The sequence below is a fragment of the Cervus canadensis genome, chromosome 23, assembly GCF_019320065.1.
Source record: "Cervus canadensis isolate Bull #8, Minnesota chromosome 23, ASM1932006v1, whole genome shotgun sequence".
NCBI classification, from domain to species: Eukaryota; Metazoa; Chordata; class Mammalia; order Artiodactyla; family Cervidae; genus Cervus; species Cervus canadensis.
This window is the reverse complement of record NC_057408.1, coordinates 16023351-16042184: the sequence shown is the minus strand read 5'-3', so window position 1 is coordinate 16042184 and position 18834 is coordinate 16023351. Positions and strand designations below refer to the sequence as shown.

At 47.1% G+C, this 18834-nt stretch overlaps 1 protein-coding gene across 1 annotated transcript in view; it reads right to left on the bottom strand.

Annotated features, from left to right (window-relative positions):
• Positions 1–18566, bottom strand: part of ZCCHC2 (zinc finger CCHC-type containing 2) — a 44933-nt gene extending 26367 nt beyond the window's left edge. The window contains exons 1-3 of the mRNA XM_043443945.1: positions 17506–18566; positions 3342–3453; positions 758–834 (exon numbers count right to left, since the gene is read on the bottom strand). Coding sequence (XP_043299880.1) covers positions 758–834; positions 3342–3453; positions 17506–18450 — 1134 coding nt within the window. The 5' untranslated portion in view covers positions 18451–18566. The remainder of the gene's footprint in view (positions 1–757; positions 835–3341; positions 3454–17505) is intronic.
• Between the last annotated feature and the right edge of the window lie 268 nt (positions 18567–18834).

The window sequence follows — 18834 nt, the reverse complement described above, 5'->3', positions numbered from 1 at the left end:
CCTGGGAAAGGGATGATGGCGGTACATCTGGGATGAAGGAGAAGACCTTCTGCTGGAGGATCAGAAGCGACTTCATGAGGCAGGACCGCTGACGTCTGGCGGGCAGCTCCTCCAGAAGGAAGTGAGGGGCAGGCGCACAGAGACGGCCTCCCCGCTGCAGCTCCAGCGCGGGTGGCCCAGCCTGAAGAGCAGGGCTGGCCGGTGCAGCTGGCAGGGAGGAGGCAGACATGGACGAGGGTCCACAGCACAGGCCACAGGCAAAGAGGAGCCACGGGGACCGACAGCGCTGGGCTCTGCGCTCAGTCAGATCCTGTGGGGCCGACAGGAGGACAGCAGAGCAACTAGAGACCACCCCAGGCCACGAGGGCCCGGAAACAGCAGCCTCAGAGGAAGAGGAGGAGAGACGCCAAAGGAGAGACCGCCACAGAAGATGACGCCTGTCATCCTGACATTCAAAATACTGCTCACTCTTCACTTTCACTTTCTGAAGATGTTTTTAGGCCTTAAATCTAAGGCTCTTATTTCTTTTTAATAAAACTGTCAGAGTAATCTTCATGTGACACATTTTTAAAAACTGGGCACACCATGCAGCATATACTGAAGACAGCACATTCCCTTAATTCAGACAAACAGACGTGTACCGCTGTTCTCAAGTTAGCAAACCTGCCGTTTAGTTTTTCCAAAGATCGATTTTCATTCCTTCCAAAAGATCATTGAACACAGTGTGAGGTATCTTTTTTGGGTGAGAGTAGCTTACTTTGAAGGTGTACTCCCAATATTTGTCAGCCCTTTTTCTCTGGACTCCTTTCAACATTATCTTCTCAATGTGTACAGCTGAAAGAAAGAAAACATGCTGACTTGTTCTACAGAGACTAGACACACATTTCAGTTATTCAACCTGACACAGCCACACGGTTAAGCTATTTATCTCCATCTTTACTGCTAGCCTCAGTCATGGGATAAAACCAAAAACCCAGAAGCACAGCAATGTGCTGCTCCACCAAGTCATTTCTTTCTACATCTACAAGTATGCTGAGTGCCTAAAGTTGTTTCAAGCACTCTGCTAAGCACCAAAGATAAATAATAAGAGGTGCCTGCAGTGAAGATTGCTTGTCTAGAGGAGTTTTCAAAACTGTTAATTCAAATTACCACAAATACAGCACTTTAAAGTCTTTTGGTTATTTAGGCAGATTAGGTATAAACTAGAAAAAATTTTTAAATGGGGTGGGGAACTCTTCAAAAGTAATAGGAAAGTGATAAAGACTTCTTTCCAATTCAAAATTTAAAAACTGTTTCCCTCAAGTGTGACCCTTAATTATCATGCAATGGTAACACAAACTTAACATTGTAATGAATTATGATGGTTCACTGTAGTAAAACATCTCACAATTTATTATACAATAGTGGTCATAAATTACACTGGTGGCTTAACTAGATAAGATGATCAGCTCACTCATGAAGTAAGCCAAAGTGCAAATCTCAAAAGTCCTCATTTCATACATCCTTCAGTAGAAGTTACCACCTTAGCAAGTACATCTCTTTACAAAGTGAAAAGAGCCAGTCTACTAAGCATACTATAAGGACTTAAGGAAAAAAAAGTTTTGTTGTTCAGGGTATAAGTAGAAGAAATCGTAATGAAGATGATAAAGGTCACAGGGAAGAAGTTAGGAAAGTGACTCAACACAAGGTCACAGCTGGAGTCACAGGGGACAGGAGATGGGAAAGAAAAGGGAAGGACTCACTTTGCCTTAAAGGAAGAAGTTAAAGCAGGTGAAGTAGAATATACAAAGGAACAGAAGTGTGCAGGAAGAAGTAAGATTGCTATAGATCACAGAAGGTGGGCACTGAGAAAGCAGGAATCATAAGACTACAGAAATCTGCTGGTAAACAGACACCAGGAGACACCATTACCAGAATTCTGTGTTAACTTTCCAAATGTCTAGTGTTTGGTGGCCTGCTTCTGGGCCAGTTTCCCGTGGTGGATGAGAATGTTGAGGATGGAGACAAACCCACCACAGAAGCCGGGTGGGGTGAGAAGCCTGCAGTGGCTCAGAACTGCTGCGCGTGTCCAAGGCCAGGGGGTGGGGGGGGTGGGGGGGCGCTGCTGTTTCCAAAAGCTGCTCTATTCAATTATGTGAAGGATGGTGCTATTAAATAAAAACGATCTGAACTAATCAATGTTCCGAAATATGAAGCAGCTCCACTTCTGAAAACAGGCTGAGAGAGGGGACCACAGGGCAGTGTGGGCACAGGAACGTGGCTATGGCTTTGCCTTGATTTCACTTCTACCTGCTGTGATCTATCAGAATCAAGATGAGGAAGGCAAAGGGCACGGGGTGAGGAATGGCTGATAATGGGAGGCCCTGCAACTCTCAAATTAAAGAACTGCAGAGCAACGACTGTGGACATTTGTTTAAAAGTTAAAGATATAGGAAAAACCATCTATAAGTACCACCTTACAGTTAGTTATTATCATTTTGATGTAGTCTTTTTATTTTATCTTAAAAAAAAAAAACACCACAACGGATCTTCACTGTAAACCCAAACTCTGCTTCAGGTGACTGCAGGCTCACTGAGCCCGGCTGAAGCAGACCAGGCAGGATCCCAGATTATGGTTCAGGATTCAGTAATCCTGAACAGAAGCAGCAGTCATGTACATGTTTTCTAAACCTTAAAACATTCACACCTGTTTTTACTCTGTGAAGAAAAATGCATTACATGAAAAGGATTATTATCGGAACTAAAAGCAAACAGAATGACATCAATTCAAAGCTGTTGTAACTGGGTGTGATGCCCACCACATCTCTCACCCTTCCCAAACTGTCCCTCAGCAGGTTAGCGGGCCCCAGACGTAAGGGAAGAGAACGTGGGCACCCGCTTCTCGCCAGGGGCCACGTCTTTTCACTCTGTCACCCAGACGCCCTGAAAACTGCATCGCAGCAGGAAGCATGTGCCTGTGAGCCATCTCTTCTCTCTGACAGCGCACTTCAGTAAAATTAACTTTTCCGGTAGGCCTCGAGCACATTCTACAGCTAAAGCACTGTACTGATACTTTGGGGGGAGGTTAAAGTCTTTGCCCCCCAGAAGCATGTAGCCAGATTTAAGACAAGGGCCCACAAGGCGGAACCAATAAGCGTGGGCTGGGGCGGGCCAGGGGCTGCGGAGTCGGAGCCCAGACGCAGACTCAAGGAAGCCAGAGGACCAGTATCTGAGCCACACCCAGGACCCACAGAGCTCTGTACTCCACAAAGGGGCAAGGGGGCGAGTTAGCCAGTGTCAGTAAGCACTCTGCAATCTTCTTGCATACAGATGGTTTAAAGTTTAGGAAAAATACAACATACCTTCTCGCTGGGTTCTGTGAGGTGCCACAGTAAGTCCATCGTGAGGTATTGGGGCTTGTTCTATTAAACCGGCCTCGGGACTTGGCACATAATCACCATGAGACGAGTCATTCTAGAGAGAGGGGGGTCACAGGTTAGTCTGCATCTGAGACTAAGAACAATGAATGCCACAAAAATAAGCTAGATTAAAGTGATACTTTTAACAGCAGTAATTTCAACAGCAATTTTAGAGATAAAATAGGTGATTACACATTAAGAGCAGAAAGGCACAGTGCCAGACTTGGAAAAGAGATGGCAATATTTATCTTCATTTAATGGCAATATTCTATAAATTATTTAGTTGTCCCAGTTTGGGGGGCACACAGAGCATACTACTATTCAGAATCGCCAATGATGTCAATCCCGTACCCAGTGAACCATGATCACATATAAAAGGATGGTACCCTTTATGGCAGTCCCCAGATGTAAGGGCATCTGTATTTTTTATGTTTTTATGCAATTTTTTATTCACTACTTGGTCTTAGTGATAGTCCAACAAGATGCTTTGTTAGGAAAAAAAATTTTTAAGGCTATCATCAGTCCACAAATCTAAACAAGAATGTGTGTGGACAATGAGTTTACTGTTAATACTAAACCATCTAATATCAACTAGGTGCTCTACCATTAGTGAACTAGACTAAGTTTTATCCCTAGAAATGCTACTTGGAGTCATGAAGAGCTTGCCAATCTTACACATGGCTCTCAGAATTCAAACACCGTCATGGATTGGGTTGGCCAGAAAGTTCAATTTTTCTGTTAAGATGTTATAGAAAAATATGAACGAACCTTTTGACCAACCCAATATATTGTTACTATAACCCACTGGGTAAGCCAAAAATTAAAATAGCTTTATAACAGATCTATATCAGAATTCATGCCTTATCCTCCCCTTCATGTTCAGAATCTCAAAACACTATTCAGACCAAAATTATCTGTTACAGGAGCTAATTATAATATTACAAATCTGCAATAAAGAATATACATTAATTTTTTAATTATATAAAAAAATGAAGTAAACAGAAGACCTTAAACTTTCCGAGAATTCTAATTTAAAATATTCTGCTCTGTAGTCTGACCACGCCTCCCGGCCTGTCAGTGAGTGTGCGCCGTTGGTTGACGGCTCTATTCCTAGAATAGGGCATCATAACAGATCGCCTTGGGAGCTAAGCTTTAGCCTCATGGTGTGTTGTCTTCTAAAAACCCAAGGAAATAAAGACTGTCTACAGAGAAACACTTAAGAAGGAGAACATCAACCTCTTAAGTCAGCACCCAACTTTTGAATGGCACTCACCAACTTTCAATATTATTGAAAAAAAAACAAAAACGCAGACATAAGAATTCTTCTAACAATAACAGAATCATGTATTTCCTAACCCAAACCATATAATCATTTACTACAAAGTAATACAACCACATTGGCCTAAATCTGCTATAAATACTTCAAAAATCAATATAAATAAAGCACTGTAATCCTCTTAAATACTTGTGTTAACTGGAAGGTTAGCTGAACAGGTCAACCATTTCTTAAGAGTATATTCCATATTGTTCATATGTGGCTCATAAATAAAAAATAACACCATTAAAAATAAATGAAAAATAAATGAATGCAAAACTATATAAGAAAAAACAGTTTTCATTAGGGAAGTGCAAAGCACAACTACAATGAGATACCACTTCATACCCATCAGAAAGGCTACTATCCAAAAAACAGACAACAAGTAATGGTGAATACGGGGGGAAATTGGAGCCCTTGTGCCTTGCTGGTAGGAATGTATACAGTGCAGCTACCGTAAAAGTTACTAAAAAAAAAAAGAAAAACAAAATCTTCGTATGATCCAGCAATTCCACTCCTAGCCATATACCCGGAAGAACTGAAAGCAGACACCCAAGCAGGTAATCAGTACTCCAGTGTTCACTGCAGCTGAAAGGTGGACTATTCAAAAGTCCATGGATGAACAAACAAAATAAGATATACGTACAACTGAGTATTACTCAGCCTTAGGAAGGCATAAAATTGACACATGGGTGAATCTTGAGGGCATTATGCTAAGTGAAATAAGCCAGGCACAAAAGGGCAGATTCTGTGTGATTCCACTTATATGCAGTACCCTAGAGTAGTCAAATGGCAACCCACTCCAGTGTTCTTGCCTGGAGAATCCCAGGGATGGCGGAGCCTGGTGGGCTGCCGTCTATGCGGTCACACAGAGTCGGACACGACTGAAGTGACTTAGCAGCAGCAGCAGCAGAGTAGTCAAATTCGTGGAGACAGGACGGTGGTTCTAACCAGGGGCTTCAGAGAGTTGGGGATGGAGTAGCAGCTTAATGGATACAGTCTCAGTTTGGGATAAAAGAAATGTTCCAGAGACAGATGGTGGTGGTGGTTGCACAACAATGTGAATGCCACTGAACCGTACACTCAAAAAACGTGAAAACAGCACACTTTGTTATATGTAGTGGTAAAGAACCTGCCTACTGATGCAGGAGACTTAGGTTTGAACCCTGGGTGGGGAAGATCCCCTGGGGAGGTCATGGCAACCACTCCAGTATCCTTGCCCAGAGAATCCATGGACAGAGAAGCCTGGCAGACTACAGTCCAAAGGATTGCATAGAGTTGGACATGACTGAAGCGACTTAGGACTCATATATATTTCACCAGAATAAAAAAAATTAAGAATAGTTCTATCACATTGCCTCCATAAATTTTGTACTGAAATAGCTGTATGGAATCATTTTTAAAGTCTAAAGTTACTTTGAAGAACACAATTTGACAACTAAGTCAAAAGCCTCCTAGTTTAATAACGTAGGCAGAAAAATGGAATGTGAATTCCTATCCAAGGACCAAAGTTCATTGACTCATGAAATATCTACTAATTAAACTTTCTGCCCCTCCTCCCAACACTGAGTCCCAGCAAATATCACTGCTATACAGTCATTTAGACTAGGTTTTAAAAACTAGAAAATTTTAAATTTTATTAATTTAACCAAAATTGAATCTCTTTCTCAGGCCTACAGAGACCCCAGCAGGAGCCGCTGTTGGTCCCCCGTCTCCTCGCTTTCCTGTGTGCAGGCAGAGGCACCATAAACCCTAAGAGCCACCGGCCTACCGGGATCCTGCAGGGAGGGACAGTGCCCGCGCGCTCTACTGGGTTCAGATTCCCATGCAAATGCAACGCAGATGACACGCAAGAATCAGCATTTTAGGAAAAGGGTCAGGACCAAGTGGAAAATGGGAGAATTTTTCTCTGCTGGGAAGATGACAGATTTTAAAAACCCTAAGCTGACAAAAATATGTGCAGGAACAAAAACAGCCCTGCTGTGTGTGTGCCCTCTCCTTCCTACTGAGGTAGCTCATCTGAGTTCAGAAAGCTGCTTCTGACCTGTGGCGTGCTCCTGGTTAACTCAAATCCACGTGTCATGTAACATATCTTGCTTATTCTAAAAGACTGCTCAGACTTCACTTTTACACATGCAGATCCACTACAATTACTAGAGATCTCTTAAATGTGAGGAAAGTCTGTGAAACAGTCAAGTTGACTGGGCAGTTCCAAGAAGACCCTTCTCTGAGAACAACATCATTAGAGCAAAGATCACGCAGGTCTCAGGTTACTTTAACAAAGGTCTAACCTGATAGACTTTATTCCAGCACATCTACCAATGTTCTATACATTTTCTCTTGTCCTTTGATGCAGACTGCACATCTTAAAATACCAAGACATTCTAAGAAAAAAGGCAAAAAAAAAAAAAAAAGCAGATTTTTTTTTTATATTAAACTTACGAATGTCAAATTTTTACACTCATCAAATCAGACTGAGAATTTAACCTCAGTATATGACAACAAAACCCTATGAAGTTTTTGTGGTAAACATAGCCCAAAATACTGTGCCTACTCCTCCTGCTGAAACGTGAGTATAAGTCCCCAGCCCGTGGATCTGGACCGCCTTCAGAGACAGGCCTAACCAGGAGGATGGGGTGGAGAGCTGTTCTGGAGTGGCTGAGATGGGTCGTAGAAGCCTTGCCGCTGGGCCTCTGGGAACACTTGCTCCGGGACCCCAGGCCTCCAGGAGCGGTGGTTCCCCAGAGACACACAGAGAGAGGCGAGGCAGGGGAGGCCGGCAGCCGCCAGCTGTGTGTCCGGACAGTCTGCAGCAGACACAAGTCGCTCTTGCTGTCAGCTCCCTGTCTGAATTCCTGGCCCACAGAATTATGAGACATGAAACTAAGAAAAAAATGGTTGTTGCTTTAAGTCACTAAGTTTGGAGGTAATCTGATACAGTTCTACATGGTAAATTCTCTTTAAATAACCAGGGTTGTACCTCAAGTATATGCTATCATCTAAGCAAGATTCATAGAAAGTCTTTTTTTGAATGTCAGAAAATGATTCACTATTAGAAACACTACTGAGATGTCAAATTTCATCTATTTTGGTAGAAGAGGGAAGAAGCTGAGGCAAAGTTAAGAACTACTTACTGTCTGTCTCTTCAATTGAGAGGATGTGGGGGAAAGGCAGACATCTGTCTCATCTTTCCTCAGTGAAAACAGTGTAACCCAACCCAAAGGAGCGCCCTGAATCAACCTAGCGCATCTGATGAAGGGTAAGTTCTAGTGGAAGAGAAACGTGGACGCCAAATGTATTAAAGTTATGCCGCAAAGAACAAAACCGACCCAGCAGGGCAGAAAGGAGGGAGACCAGTGAGCCAGCAGCTCAGAAACAGTATGCCATGATTTCTGCTATGACCCTGGACTCACTTCCTATGTAACTCACTGTTTAACTAGAAACGTGTGAAAAAGATGACTCAGCAAGACAAGTGTGGCAGATTCACTGTTAAAAGTGTGGGTAAACGCGACCTAGCTGCTGAGAGTGGGGCAGGGGCTAAGCTACGCACTGACCTCGTGTCCACAGCCGGCCACCGCAGCCCACAGCCCAGACCCGACCCCCAGTTCTTCCCACTACGACCCGGGTGAGCTGAGGACGCCACTTGTGTGACCACAGTAGGCGTGGCTGGAGGTGGGTGGTCGAATAGGATGGAGGGGGAAACTTGATTCACTGCAAGTTTGTGTGTGTTTGGGGGAACTCTGAATTTATTACAAAAAACAAACACCAAACATTAAAACTGTCGATGCCATTGTCTTTTTTAGAGAACTGAACTTGCAGTTCTTCAGGGAAGAACTAGCAGAAAGAACGCTGATGTGGAATCTGACCAGGGAGGCAGGGAGCGGAGAAGGAAAGAAGCAAGGCAGCAGTTTACCCAGAAACAGCCTGAGGTTTCCCTCATGAAGCACCCTGTGTGTTTCTGGGCACAGTGGTAAAGAACCCGCCTGCCAAGATAGGAGATGCAAGTTTGACCCCTGGGTGGGGAAGACCCCCTGGAGGAGGAAATGGCAACCCACTCCCGTGTTCTTGCCTGGGAAATCCCATGGACAGAGGTGCCTGGAGGGCTACAGTCCGTGGGGTTGCAGAGTCGGACACAACCTAAGAGTCTGAACAACAAGGAGGTTGAATCCGGAACTGCTCCATCCCTGGGCTGGCAGCTCCCAGACATTTAGATCCCCACTTTGTCAGAACGTTTCTGGGTGAGTTGAGGAACACACATCCGTGAGCATGAGACCCAAAGGGTCGAGTAAGGCTGTGCCCCGCCTTCCAGCCCGTGTATGTCAACTGCCCCTTCCTTCACATCCCCTCCCCACAGGGGACACCAGCAGGTCTTGCTGGGAGGTGAGCCTGGGCTCAGGACCCCGACAGCCAACAGCACTGCAGGGACTCCTAACTGAACCACAGCCTTCATCCCCAGGGGAGAAGTGTTCTCCACCAAAACGCTCATAAAGCTGAGGAAGGATCCTTGACAGAAAAGTGACAGAAAGCTCAATGATGATTAGTGTCAGGAAACACTGAATCAGGCCTTGTGTTTACCTCCACCAAGTACAAAAGGCACCTTCTCCAAACCACCCCCCCGACCCATCAGCAGATGGCCTCTTCCCTGAGGACGTCTTCTCCAAACACGACAGCACTTTGGCTCACACACGACCACGGTGTTCCTCCCAGGACCACTGGACAACTTAAAATCATTTGATACCCAAAACAAAAATCAATTATACCAAGGAAACATTATGTTTCTAACTATCCCAATTTAAACATTCCTAACAAGAAACATAAAAGCTCCATACATCTTAGGTTATAAAATTGTTCACCTGAGTGACCAAAAGTTCTTAACTTTCAGATCATAAGCAAGATCACGTGTGTGCTCTGTCATGTCTGACTCTGTGACTCCACTGACTGCAGCCTGCCAGGCTCCTCTGTGCATGGGATTCTCCAGGCAAGAACACTGGAGTGGGCTGCCATGCCCGACCAGGGATGGAACCTGTCTCCCGTGTCTCCGGCACGGACAGGCGGATTCCTGACCAGAGTACCACCCTGGAAGCCCCATAAGCAAAGTGCCACACTTCAGTTTCCCATCAGGCTCCCTACCCGAAAGCGAACCACAGACTGGAGAGCAACACCAGACAGCAATAACTACAACAACCCAAAGAAGAAGACAACCTGTCATTTGTGACTTTTCTCATCCTATCAAAACATCACCCATAGGTTTGCACCAACGTGCACCACCCCCATACACAAAAGCTTATTAGTTAACTTAAGGAGTAAAGTACGCATGGCCTGATTTTGAAAGAATAATTAATAAGCACAACTATTCAGCATTCACTCATTGAAGCTTCAGTTCAAATCTATACTGTTCCATGCTATCTAAACAAACAATTCCTTGTATTATTTCCAAAACAACTGTGCCTATCTATACTGTGCACATATACTGCATGGCTGCAAATAACAAAGTAACTGATAATTTATCAAACAAAGGAAAAAAATCACCGCCTGATGCACTCTGTCTTACAGTAATCAGTCATAATGGTATTTTTCAGAGCACTATTTGCAATATTCTAAGGATAGGAAATTTTGACTAAGCACTTATGATATATGCAATGCTGACCAAAAAAAAATGAAATGTGATACATGAGCCTTTGTGCAACTTGTAAGATTGACCTTCCCTCCTGGATCTTAAGTTAAAAATAATTCAAAGTAAATTTTTTTTTTTTTTAAAACACAGAAAAATGGGAGAATGTGAGGGTGGGATATTTCAAAAGAACAGCATGTATACTATCTATGGTGAAACAGATCACCAGCCCAGGTGGGATGCATGAGACAAGTGCTCCGGCCTGGTGCACTGGGAAGACCCAGAGGAATCGGGTGGAGAGGGAGGTGGGAGGGGGGATCGGGATTGGGAATACATGTAAATCCATGGCTGATTCATATCAATGTATGACAAAACCCACTGGAAAAAAAAAATAATAATAATAATAAAAAAAAGGGATTAAAAAAAAAAAAAACACAGAAAAAAAAAATCACAGGATAAGTACCAAAATTGTAACAGAGAATATACAGGCTACTGGAAGGCAGAGGCAGCAAAGACTTACAAGATTACCACAGGGACAATTCGAAACACCACCACGCAAGAGGTGACAGCATGAGTCAGCCTTGAACAAAACCACAGTGAGCAGGAGAAGCGGGAGATGGTGTGTGAGTCCCAAGACCTACTGGAGACCAGGCTCCACTGGTCACGTGGTATGATGAAACACTGCTTTAGGAAGATGGGTCTGGCAGTGGTATCCAGCAGGTAAGAGGTGGGGAGGCTGAAAGGGAAGTGGAGATCAAGTCCTCAAAGAGAATGCTGTCAACAAGAAGGAGAAAAGGGTAGATTCAGCTTACGAAGGAAAGGGATTAAGGTTACCAAGCCAATCAGAGTGACCAGAAATGTAATGGAATCACTGAGAAAACTGGATGAGTTTGGAAGATGTCTGTTTTTTATTTTTATTTTTTAACAAATCAGTGATGCATTCTTATCACACATATGAATGTAAAGGGCAATTAACGTTTCAGGAAGACATACAAACTCTCACCTGCTCTCACTGCAAACCAGTTTCTTTCATCTGACCTTCAAGACCCTATGCAACCCAACCCCTGTTTTCTCTTCAAGCTTCTGTATTTCTGTTCATCCACTACAACCAAACTTCACAATCACCCCTGGAACCACCCACAGACGAGCTGACCCATCTCACGTGTGTTTATCATCTGTTTCCATGTACGTTGCCATGTTCACCTTCACAGCAGTTCTTTGCAATAAACGGTGAGGGGATCCCTCTTCTATTCAAAGCAGTCTGAAACTTGGAAAGACCAAACAACTTGCCAAAGTGATCTCAAATTATTTCTTGAATGAGCATTAAACATGCCTAATGAACTGAGACATTTCAAAGGGCATTAAACCAAGTGTTCTCTGGAGCACAGGAAGAACACAACGAGGACTGCTGAGCGCCCAGCAGCTGTAGCACCTGAAACAAACACCCGACGAGGCACTGCCCTTCTGGAGTGACCGTTCACCAGCCCGGACGAAGGCAGCCTGTGCAACAGAGCACTCTCTGTGAGGGACAGGAGCCCTGTGATGGCATGGTCCTCCACAATGGGAGGGAGAGTTGATAAAAGCGAAGCTCAGTCTGCTTTGAGGGTAGTGCAGGCTTTATTTGCTTTTCTTTAAAAAAAAAAAGAAAAAATTACGCTATTACTCAGGAAGATCAAAAACATTAGGTTTAAAAATCAGCCAATGTATAGGTTCTTTAAAAAAGTATAAAAAAGTTAAATTATTTATGGATTCCAGTCTGTACTCTGAAATAAATGAAAAAATTATACAACTTAACAGAACTGCAAAATATCTTCGAAGAGTTAACCGCTCAGTCCTGAGTGACAAAGAATTGATGCTTTTGAACTGTGGTGTTGGAGAAGACTCTTGAGAGTCCCTTGGACTGCAAGGAGATTCAACCAGTTCATCCTAAAGGAAATTAGTCCTGAATATTCATTGGAAGGACTGATGCTGAAGCTGAAACTCTAATACTTTGGCCACCTGATGCAAAGAACCGACTCACTGGAAAAGACCTTGATGCTGGGAAAGATTGAAGGCAGGAAGAGAAGAGGACGACAGAGGATGAGATGGTTGGACAGCATCACCAAATTGATGGACGTGAGTTTGCGCAAGCTCTGGAAGTTGGTGATGGACAGGGAAGCCTAGTGTGCTGCTGTCCATGGGGTCGCCCAAGAGTTGGACACGACTGAGTGACTGAAGTGAACACCACAATTCTTGCCCCATCCCACAAAAAAATCCCCACAAAAGATAAATTTTAAAAAATATATGTATATTACATTAGCTAATTTGGAGAGAAGTTAATGGTATATTAACTTACAGTATGAGTGAAAGTTTCCCGATTCTCCTTGCCTCAGAAAACCACTGCAGAGAAAAATTAAGTAACTGGGGGAGGATACCCAATAGCTGCCATTTGCTGTGAAAATAATTACTGCTTAACTGAGATCTTCTAAAAGCCTCTCCCAGAAGGCATTTATTAACTGAACTGTTTTGATTCCTCGATGCAGCCAAACCAACCTAAAATCTCCTGTAAAAGTCACGACTAGCTCTACTCCCTGCTCTCAGTTTGCAGGTGCCACAGTCGGGTCTCTTCAGCACCTTCCCAAGGAGGTTTAACTTTCATTAATAACTGCTAACACTTATTGAAAATCATGTACATCATTCCACAAGTACTCACTCATTTAACCCTTGCAATCTAACGTAAGTACTATTATTATCCCTCCGATAAGAGTGAAAAAAGCCTTCTCAGACAGTGCCCACTGCTCCAGGGACCCGAGTCACTGTAAAAGCTCCCAGCAGTGGACAACAAATTAAATAAAGGTTTTATTACTGTAAGCAGTGGAGTTGTTCTTTTCAAATGTCATTTTTGGAAGGCATCTTTTTAGGGCCTAATACAGCAACAACTGACATCTGCACACTAACCTCCCCAGTCTCATTTCAGTTCAAGGCTCTCACTAGGATTCTGATTGCCAGACACATCCACGTCATCCAGGATAGGAGCACTTATGCTAAAACTCTTCCCAAAAGAGTTTTCTTTTTTAGGTCCTAACACTATCAACATGTTATCTGTATTATTAAAATTAGTTGAGGTACTTGTTTTGTCAAGTACAATGTATCTAATTAGCCTATACTATGAAAAAGTATAACAATTTTGCCAAGTATAACAAGTATAACAAAGTATACTTGTTATATATAAAAAAGCATATATATAAAAGTATAACAAAAAAACAATTTTGCCAAGTTTTCCTTTTAAGTATCTTCAACGATTTTTTTTTTAAAGTAAAGGACACATGGTCACTTTTTTTTTTTGGTGTGTGAGCTTAAATAACACTAAATGCTATCTGCTATAATACTACTAACATAAATGTTCAGTTTCTATCTTTAATTCAAACATTATCACTATTTGCCAAACAACTAACTTTTGAGGATACTGAAAACAATCTCCAGAGAAACATGGCCATACCAACAACATTAAGCACTAACGACTATTACCATAGTAATTTTAACTCTTTTCATCTTTGTGTCACTAACTGGGGGCTAAACCTCCAGAACTAGAGGATCCATTTTCATAAACAGAGGGTCTGTAATAAGTATGCAGAGATAGGAACCTTGCCTGTCTTTCATCTTTTCAATGAAACAGTAACAAGACTAGTACCTTTTAAAAATACTTGATCACGGACTTCCCTGGAAGGATCTGACTGCCAATGCAGGGGACATGGGTTCCATCCGTGGTCCGGGAAGATCCTACGGGCAGGGAGCAACTAAGCCGGTGTGCACAACCGCTGAGCCCTTGAGCCCAGAGCGCGCGCTCTGCCACAAAAGAGCCACCGCAATGAGAAGCCCACGCACCACTAGGGCGGCCCCTGCTCACTGCGACTACAGAAAGCCTGCGCAGCAACGAAAACCCAGCACAGCCAAAAAAACAAAAACTTGATCATTAAGTACCTAATTTAAAAACATTCTTTTTTGTTGCTATTGCTAACATACCATTTATACCTTGTGTTCCTAATAATAAATATTGGGCCCATTTTAATACCAGTTTTTTTCAGCTTGCTACACATGCAGTACCTCATTTCATTAACACCTGACCCGCATCAATCACACAAATTTCCTAGAACATCGTTAGTGAGTAATTTTCACTACTGCAAACTGGGCCAGTTGTTGAATTTTATGCCAGTGGCTGGCAATTCACTGCAGCTGTGACGAGCATGAACTTAACCCACAAGTCTCTTAAAAGCAAGGCCAACATTTTGAACATGAACTTCACCCACAAGTCTTCTAAAAGCAAGGCCAACATTTAAGTTGTAATCCTATGTAACATTTACTCTGAAAACATCCAAATCATGTAGGAAAACTCTAGAAATGTTTCTTTTAAAAATAAAAGTATGCTTGTTAAATCTCCATTTTTCTAAAATGACCTACACTCTAGTAGTGTTTGTGGACTTGTCACTTTTACTGACATCGTAACGACCTTATGCCACTAAACAAACAGTTGCTGAGCCTGGGTCAGCTTTAAAGCATACGACTAGAATTAAAATTCGCACTGAAATACAAGTTCTACCAGTAAATGTCATTAGTTTTAAAAATTTAACAAGAAACTGCAGCATATTATGAATTGGATACAAATCCTGGAAGAGCCAGGAACACTATTCTGGGCTAGTATGCTCTTACTCTAAGAGAAAAAAGAAAATTAGTTCTACTTCATCCATTTATTGATAGTATGGATGACATTTTAGACAGTAGAGAAATAGAATTATTCCTGGGCAATTAAAAAGTTACAAGGATAGGCCTAAAAGGTTACTTCCGGACAAAAGGCGGCTGCCACGAAACCCGCCTCCGCCTGTCCCAGAGCAAACCCTCCCCAGGGCTCTTGGCCGACCCGGTCCCCACCTCGCCCAGCCGACGCCAAAGAGAAACCCCGTGCCCCCGCAAGGCGGCGCAGCGCACCTCCGGGGGCGGGGCCAGCGCCGGTCACGTGGGAGGCGCGCGGCCGCCATCTTGCAGGGCGGGGGAGGGGCGGGGCCCCCGGACACCCCCCTCCCCTCCCCGCCGTCCGCCGGTCCTCGGCGGCGCGTGCGCGCGCTGCTCTCGGTCGCGAGCCCCGGCGCCTCCCTGCGGACTCCGGGGTAGGCCCTCCCTCCTCAGGCAACCGCGGCCAAGACCGCGAGCGGAAGGGCTGAAGTGCAGAGACCCCCTCGAGCCGCCTCTCGGGGCGGCCTAGCAGCAGAACACCCGCGGGCACGTCCTCAGGGCCAGAGGCGGCCACGGCTGAGGGGCTCCGAGTCGCGCTGATAAGTGCGGGGCAGCAACAGCCAAGTAAGACGGGGTGATCTGTCACAGCAACCCTCAACCACGGGAGAGGAAACGCTCGCCAGGCCACCGACATCCACAAATGGCGTTCAGTGTCACCTGAAGGCGTGTGCCCTGTGATCTACCCCGCTCCCGCGGACGGCCACGACACAGGCACCGTCTGAGAAGTAACGATGCGCTCCAACTCGTGGCAGCATGCCCAGCCTCACTGTCCACTCTTCCCGGCACTCACTGAAAGGCCACACGCCGCGGTCGACATAAAAATTTTACTGCTGCGCTCTGAACGCATCTCTGTCCTTGTCTCGTCCCCTTACAACACTCGCATTATAAGCAAAATTTAAAGGGAGAAAAAACACTGCAGTTAAAACCAGAAGTCGGTTACCCTTGTTGGAATAAGAATGCAATAATATAAACTGCTCCACTATGAGACATTTTCCTTATATCTACACGCTAAAGTTATCTTTACAATATATACAGGAATTTTGGGGGTAAGATATGTAAGTACTGCTTCAAAGTTCAGGCTTGCTTCTTTAGACTTAATAATGGGCACATAGGATTTTTTTTGGAATTAGTAGGCTGAAGAGTGCAGTATACACAGTTGTATGAGACACTGGAATATTTCATGCTCGCCAAAATTCTGGATACTAGCATTAATACGTCCCAGTTTGATAAAGTATGTCCTAAAGTGGGTTAGTCACTTCACTGACGCCTCCTTTTTAAAAGGAGGGGCTCAGCCTAGATTATCACTAAATCCTTTCCACCTCCTAGGTTCCTTTGATTCTATGGGTATTGAGTCCACACCGCCATTGGCGAGATATAATGCCCAGTTTTAGTCTGAATGACAGCAGATATATAAGCTGAAAGAACTTTCAAGTAAGGAGTGAAAAAAATCTCACTTTCCAATATATCATCCTGGAGATCTCCTAAAGCTGAAAAACATGGCATCCAAATAAATACTTTTTAAATAATCGTGAACCACGAAAATAAACTTACTGTACAGTCTTTACTCTAAATAAAAGCAACTTGCTCCACTAAACTGTCACACTCAAGGGCTTTATATTGGGCCCAGATTATTAAATTGCTTTCGTGGCTTTATAAAATTTTCTTTCATGTTTGTGACAAGGGACTTGCCTTTAATCTCATCTACTACATTTTGGCGTTCAGTAACTTTTTAGAAACCATTTATGCCTTCAGTAAAGGCCCCACAAACATCGCCGGACCCAAACGTGTAGACACGACTCAAACCCGTTAGAAGCCGGACTGGCCGGGGGCAAAGGGCACCAGAACCGCCCGAGGGGACGTTTCCCTACCCAACCTGCCCGACGACCTAACTGATTTGAGTCATTTCACACCTCTGACTTTTTTTCTGAGAACATCAAGTTCTCTGAGCAGGAGCCAAAAGAACCAACGACCCGCTTTACCTCAGGCCACCGCGGAGCGCGCCGGGAGCGCGTCTGGGGCCGCCTCCCCCGGGGGGCGAGCTGGGCCTCGGGACGCGCGGGCGGAGCGCCAGGCGGCGGGGCGGCGGCCGGCCCGGGCTCCGCAGCCCCGACGGAGGTGTCGGGGCCGAAAGGTCCCGAGAGCCCGCGTCCGAGGGCCGGGCTGAGCTCCGGGCTTCCGGGGCAACCGCAGCGGGACGAGACTTCCAGAGCATTCTGTTATGGCGGGTGCTCGTGTGTGTGTGTGTGTGTGTGTGTGTGTGTGTGTGTGTGTGTGTGTGTGGAGTGGGACTGAGCGGCCCGGCCGAACGCACATCAGTCCCGGGACCGGGGTAGGGGTCGGCCCGGCCGGGGGTCGTCGGGGAGCGGAGGCCGCGGGGACCGCTGCGCGCGCGCGGAGAGGCCGGCGCGCCTTACCTGGGCCCGGGCGCCAGCCAAGTGGCCCGGCGCCGCCTCTACGTCCTCGGGGCCCCCGGGGAGCGCGGCGCGGAGCCTCTCCAGGTGCTCCCTCAGGGTGACGCGCTGGTGGAAGGAGAAGGCCGGGTGCAGCGAGGCCATGGTAAAGAGCAGCAGCAGTTCCTCCTGGGCCCTGAGCCCCAGCCCGCCGCCCGGCCGGGGCGCGGCGCCGCCGCCTTCCGGGCCGGAGCCGTCCTTCTCGGCGTCGTCCTCCTCGCCGCCGCCGTCCTCCTCGCCGCGCTCGTCCTCCGCGCCGCCCCGCGAGCCCTCGCCCCGGGCCGCGCGCAGGCTCCGGAGCACCGCGTCCACCTGGGGCAGGAGGCGGTGCAGGCGGCCGGCGGCCTCGCGGTTCTCCGAGCCCAGCAGCGCCAGGTAGACTATGAGGCGCGAGCGCACGGCGGGCTCTCGGAAGTCGGCCAGCGGGCCCGGGTCCGAGAGGCCGTTAGCCTTGGCCTCCGAGTCGCGCAGGTAGTGGTAGTCCTTGCGCGCCAGGTCCTCCAGGCACGAGCCGAGGAAGCGCAGCTCCAGCGGGTTGCACAGGTCCAGCAGCCCGCACATGAACTCTAGGCGCTGCGCCGAGCCCAGCACCATCCCGAACCACTCGTACACCCGCTCCTGCTCGCGCAGCGCCGCCGCCGCGGGCCCCGCGCCGCCGCCCGGCATGCCCGCCCCCGCCGCCGCCCCGCCAGCAACAGGCGGCCCGAGCCCCCGGGACGGCGGCGGCGGTGGCGGCGGGGGTCCCCGCGGCGCGCCCGAAGGCGGCGGCAGCGGCGGCGGGGGGCGGCAGTCGCGGCGGCGGCGCGGAGGCGCCTTCGCGCCCGGCCGCGCGTCTGCCTCAGGCTCCTCAGCCTCGGGCGGCGGCTCCGCGGAGTGCGTCGGCTTCAGCGGCAGCTTCATCCTCAGCATCCTCGGCTACGGCGGCGCGGACATGCGAGCGGGGGCGGGAGGGCGGGGCCGGGGGCGGGACGGGGGCCGCGGCGGCGGCGGGCGGCCGTCAGGAGCAGGGCCCCTCCATGCCGCCGGGGCCGGGCCGGGCCGGGGGCGGGTCTCGGCCGGCGCGGGGGGCCGCGGGCGGTGTCTTCCCGGGCCGGGGGCGGGGCGTGCCCGCGGCGGCTCCTCCCCGCGGGCTCTGCGACGCCTCTGGGAACCCGGGCGCGGTCGGGAGCGAGCTAACGAGCGTGTCCTCCGTCCGCCTCCCTCTCTCTGGTCGTCCGCGTTGGGCCGGGCCGGCGGCGCCTGAGCGGTCCCTTCGCGAGCCGGTGCTGACCGGGCGGCGGCGACAAGAGGAGG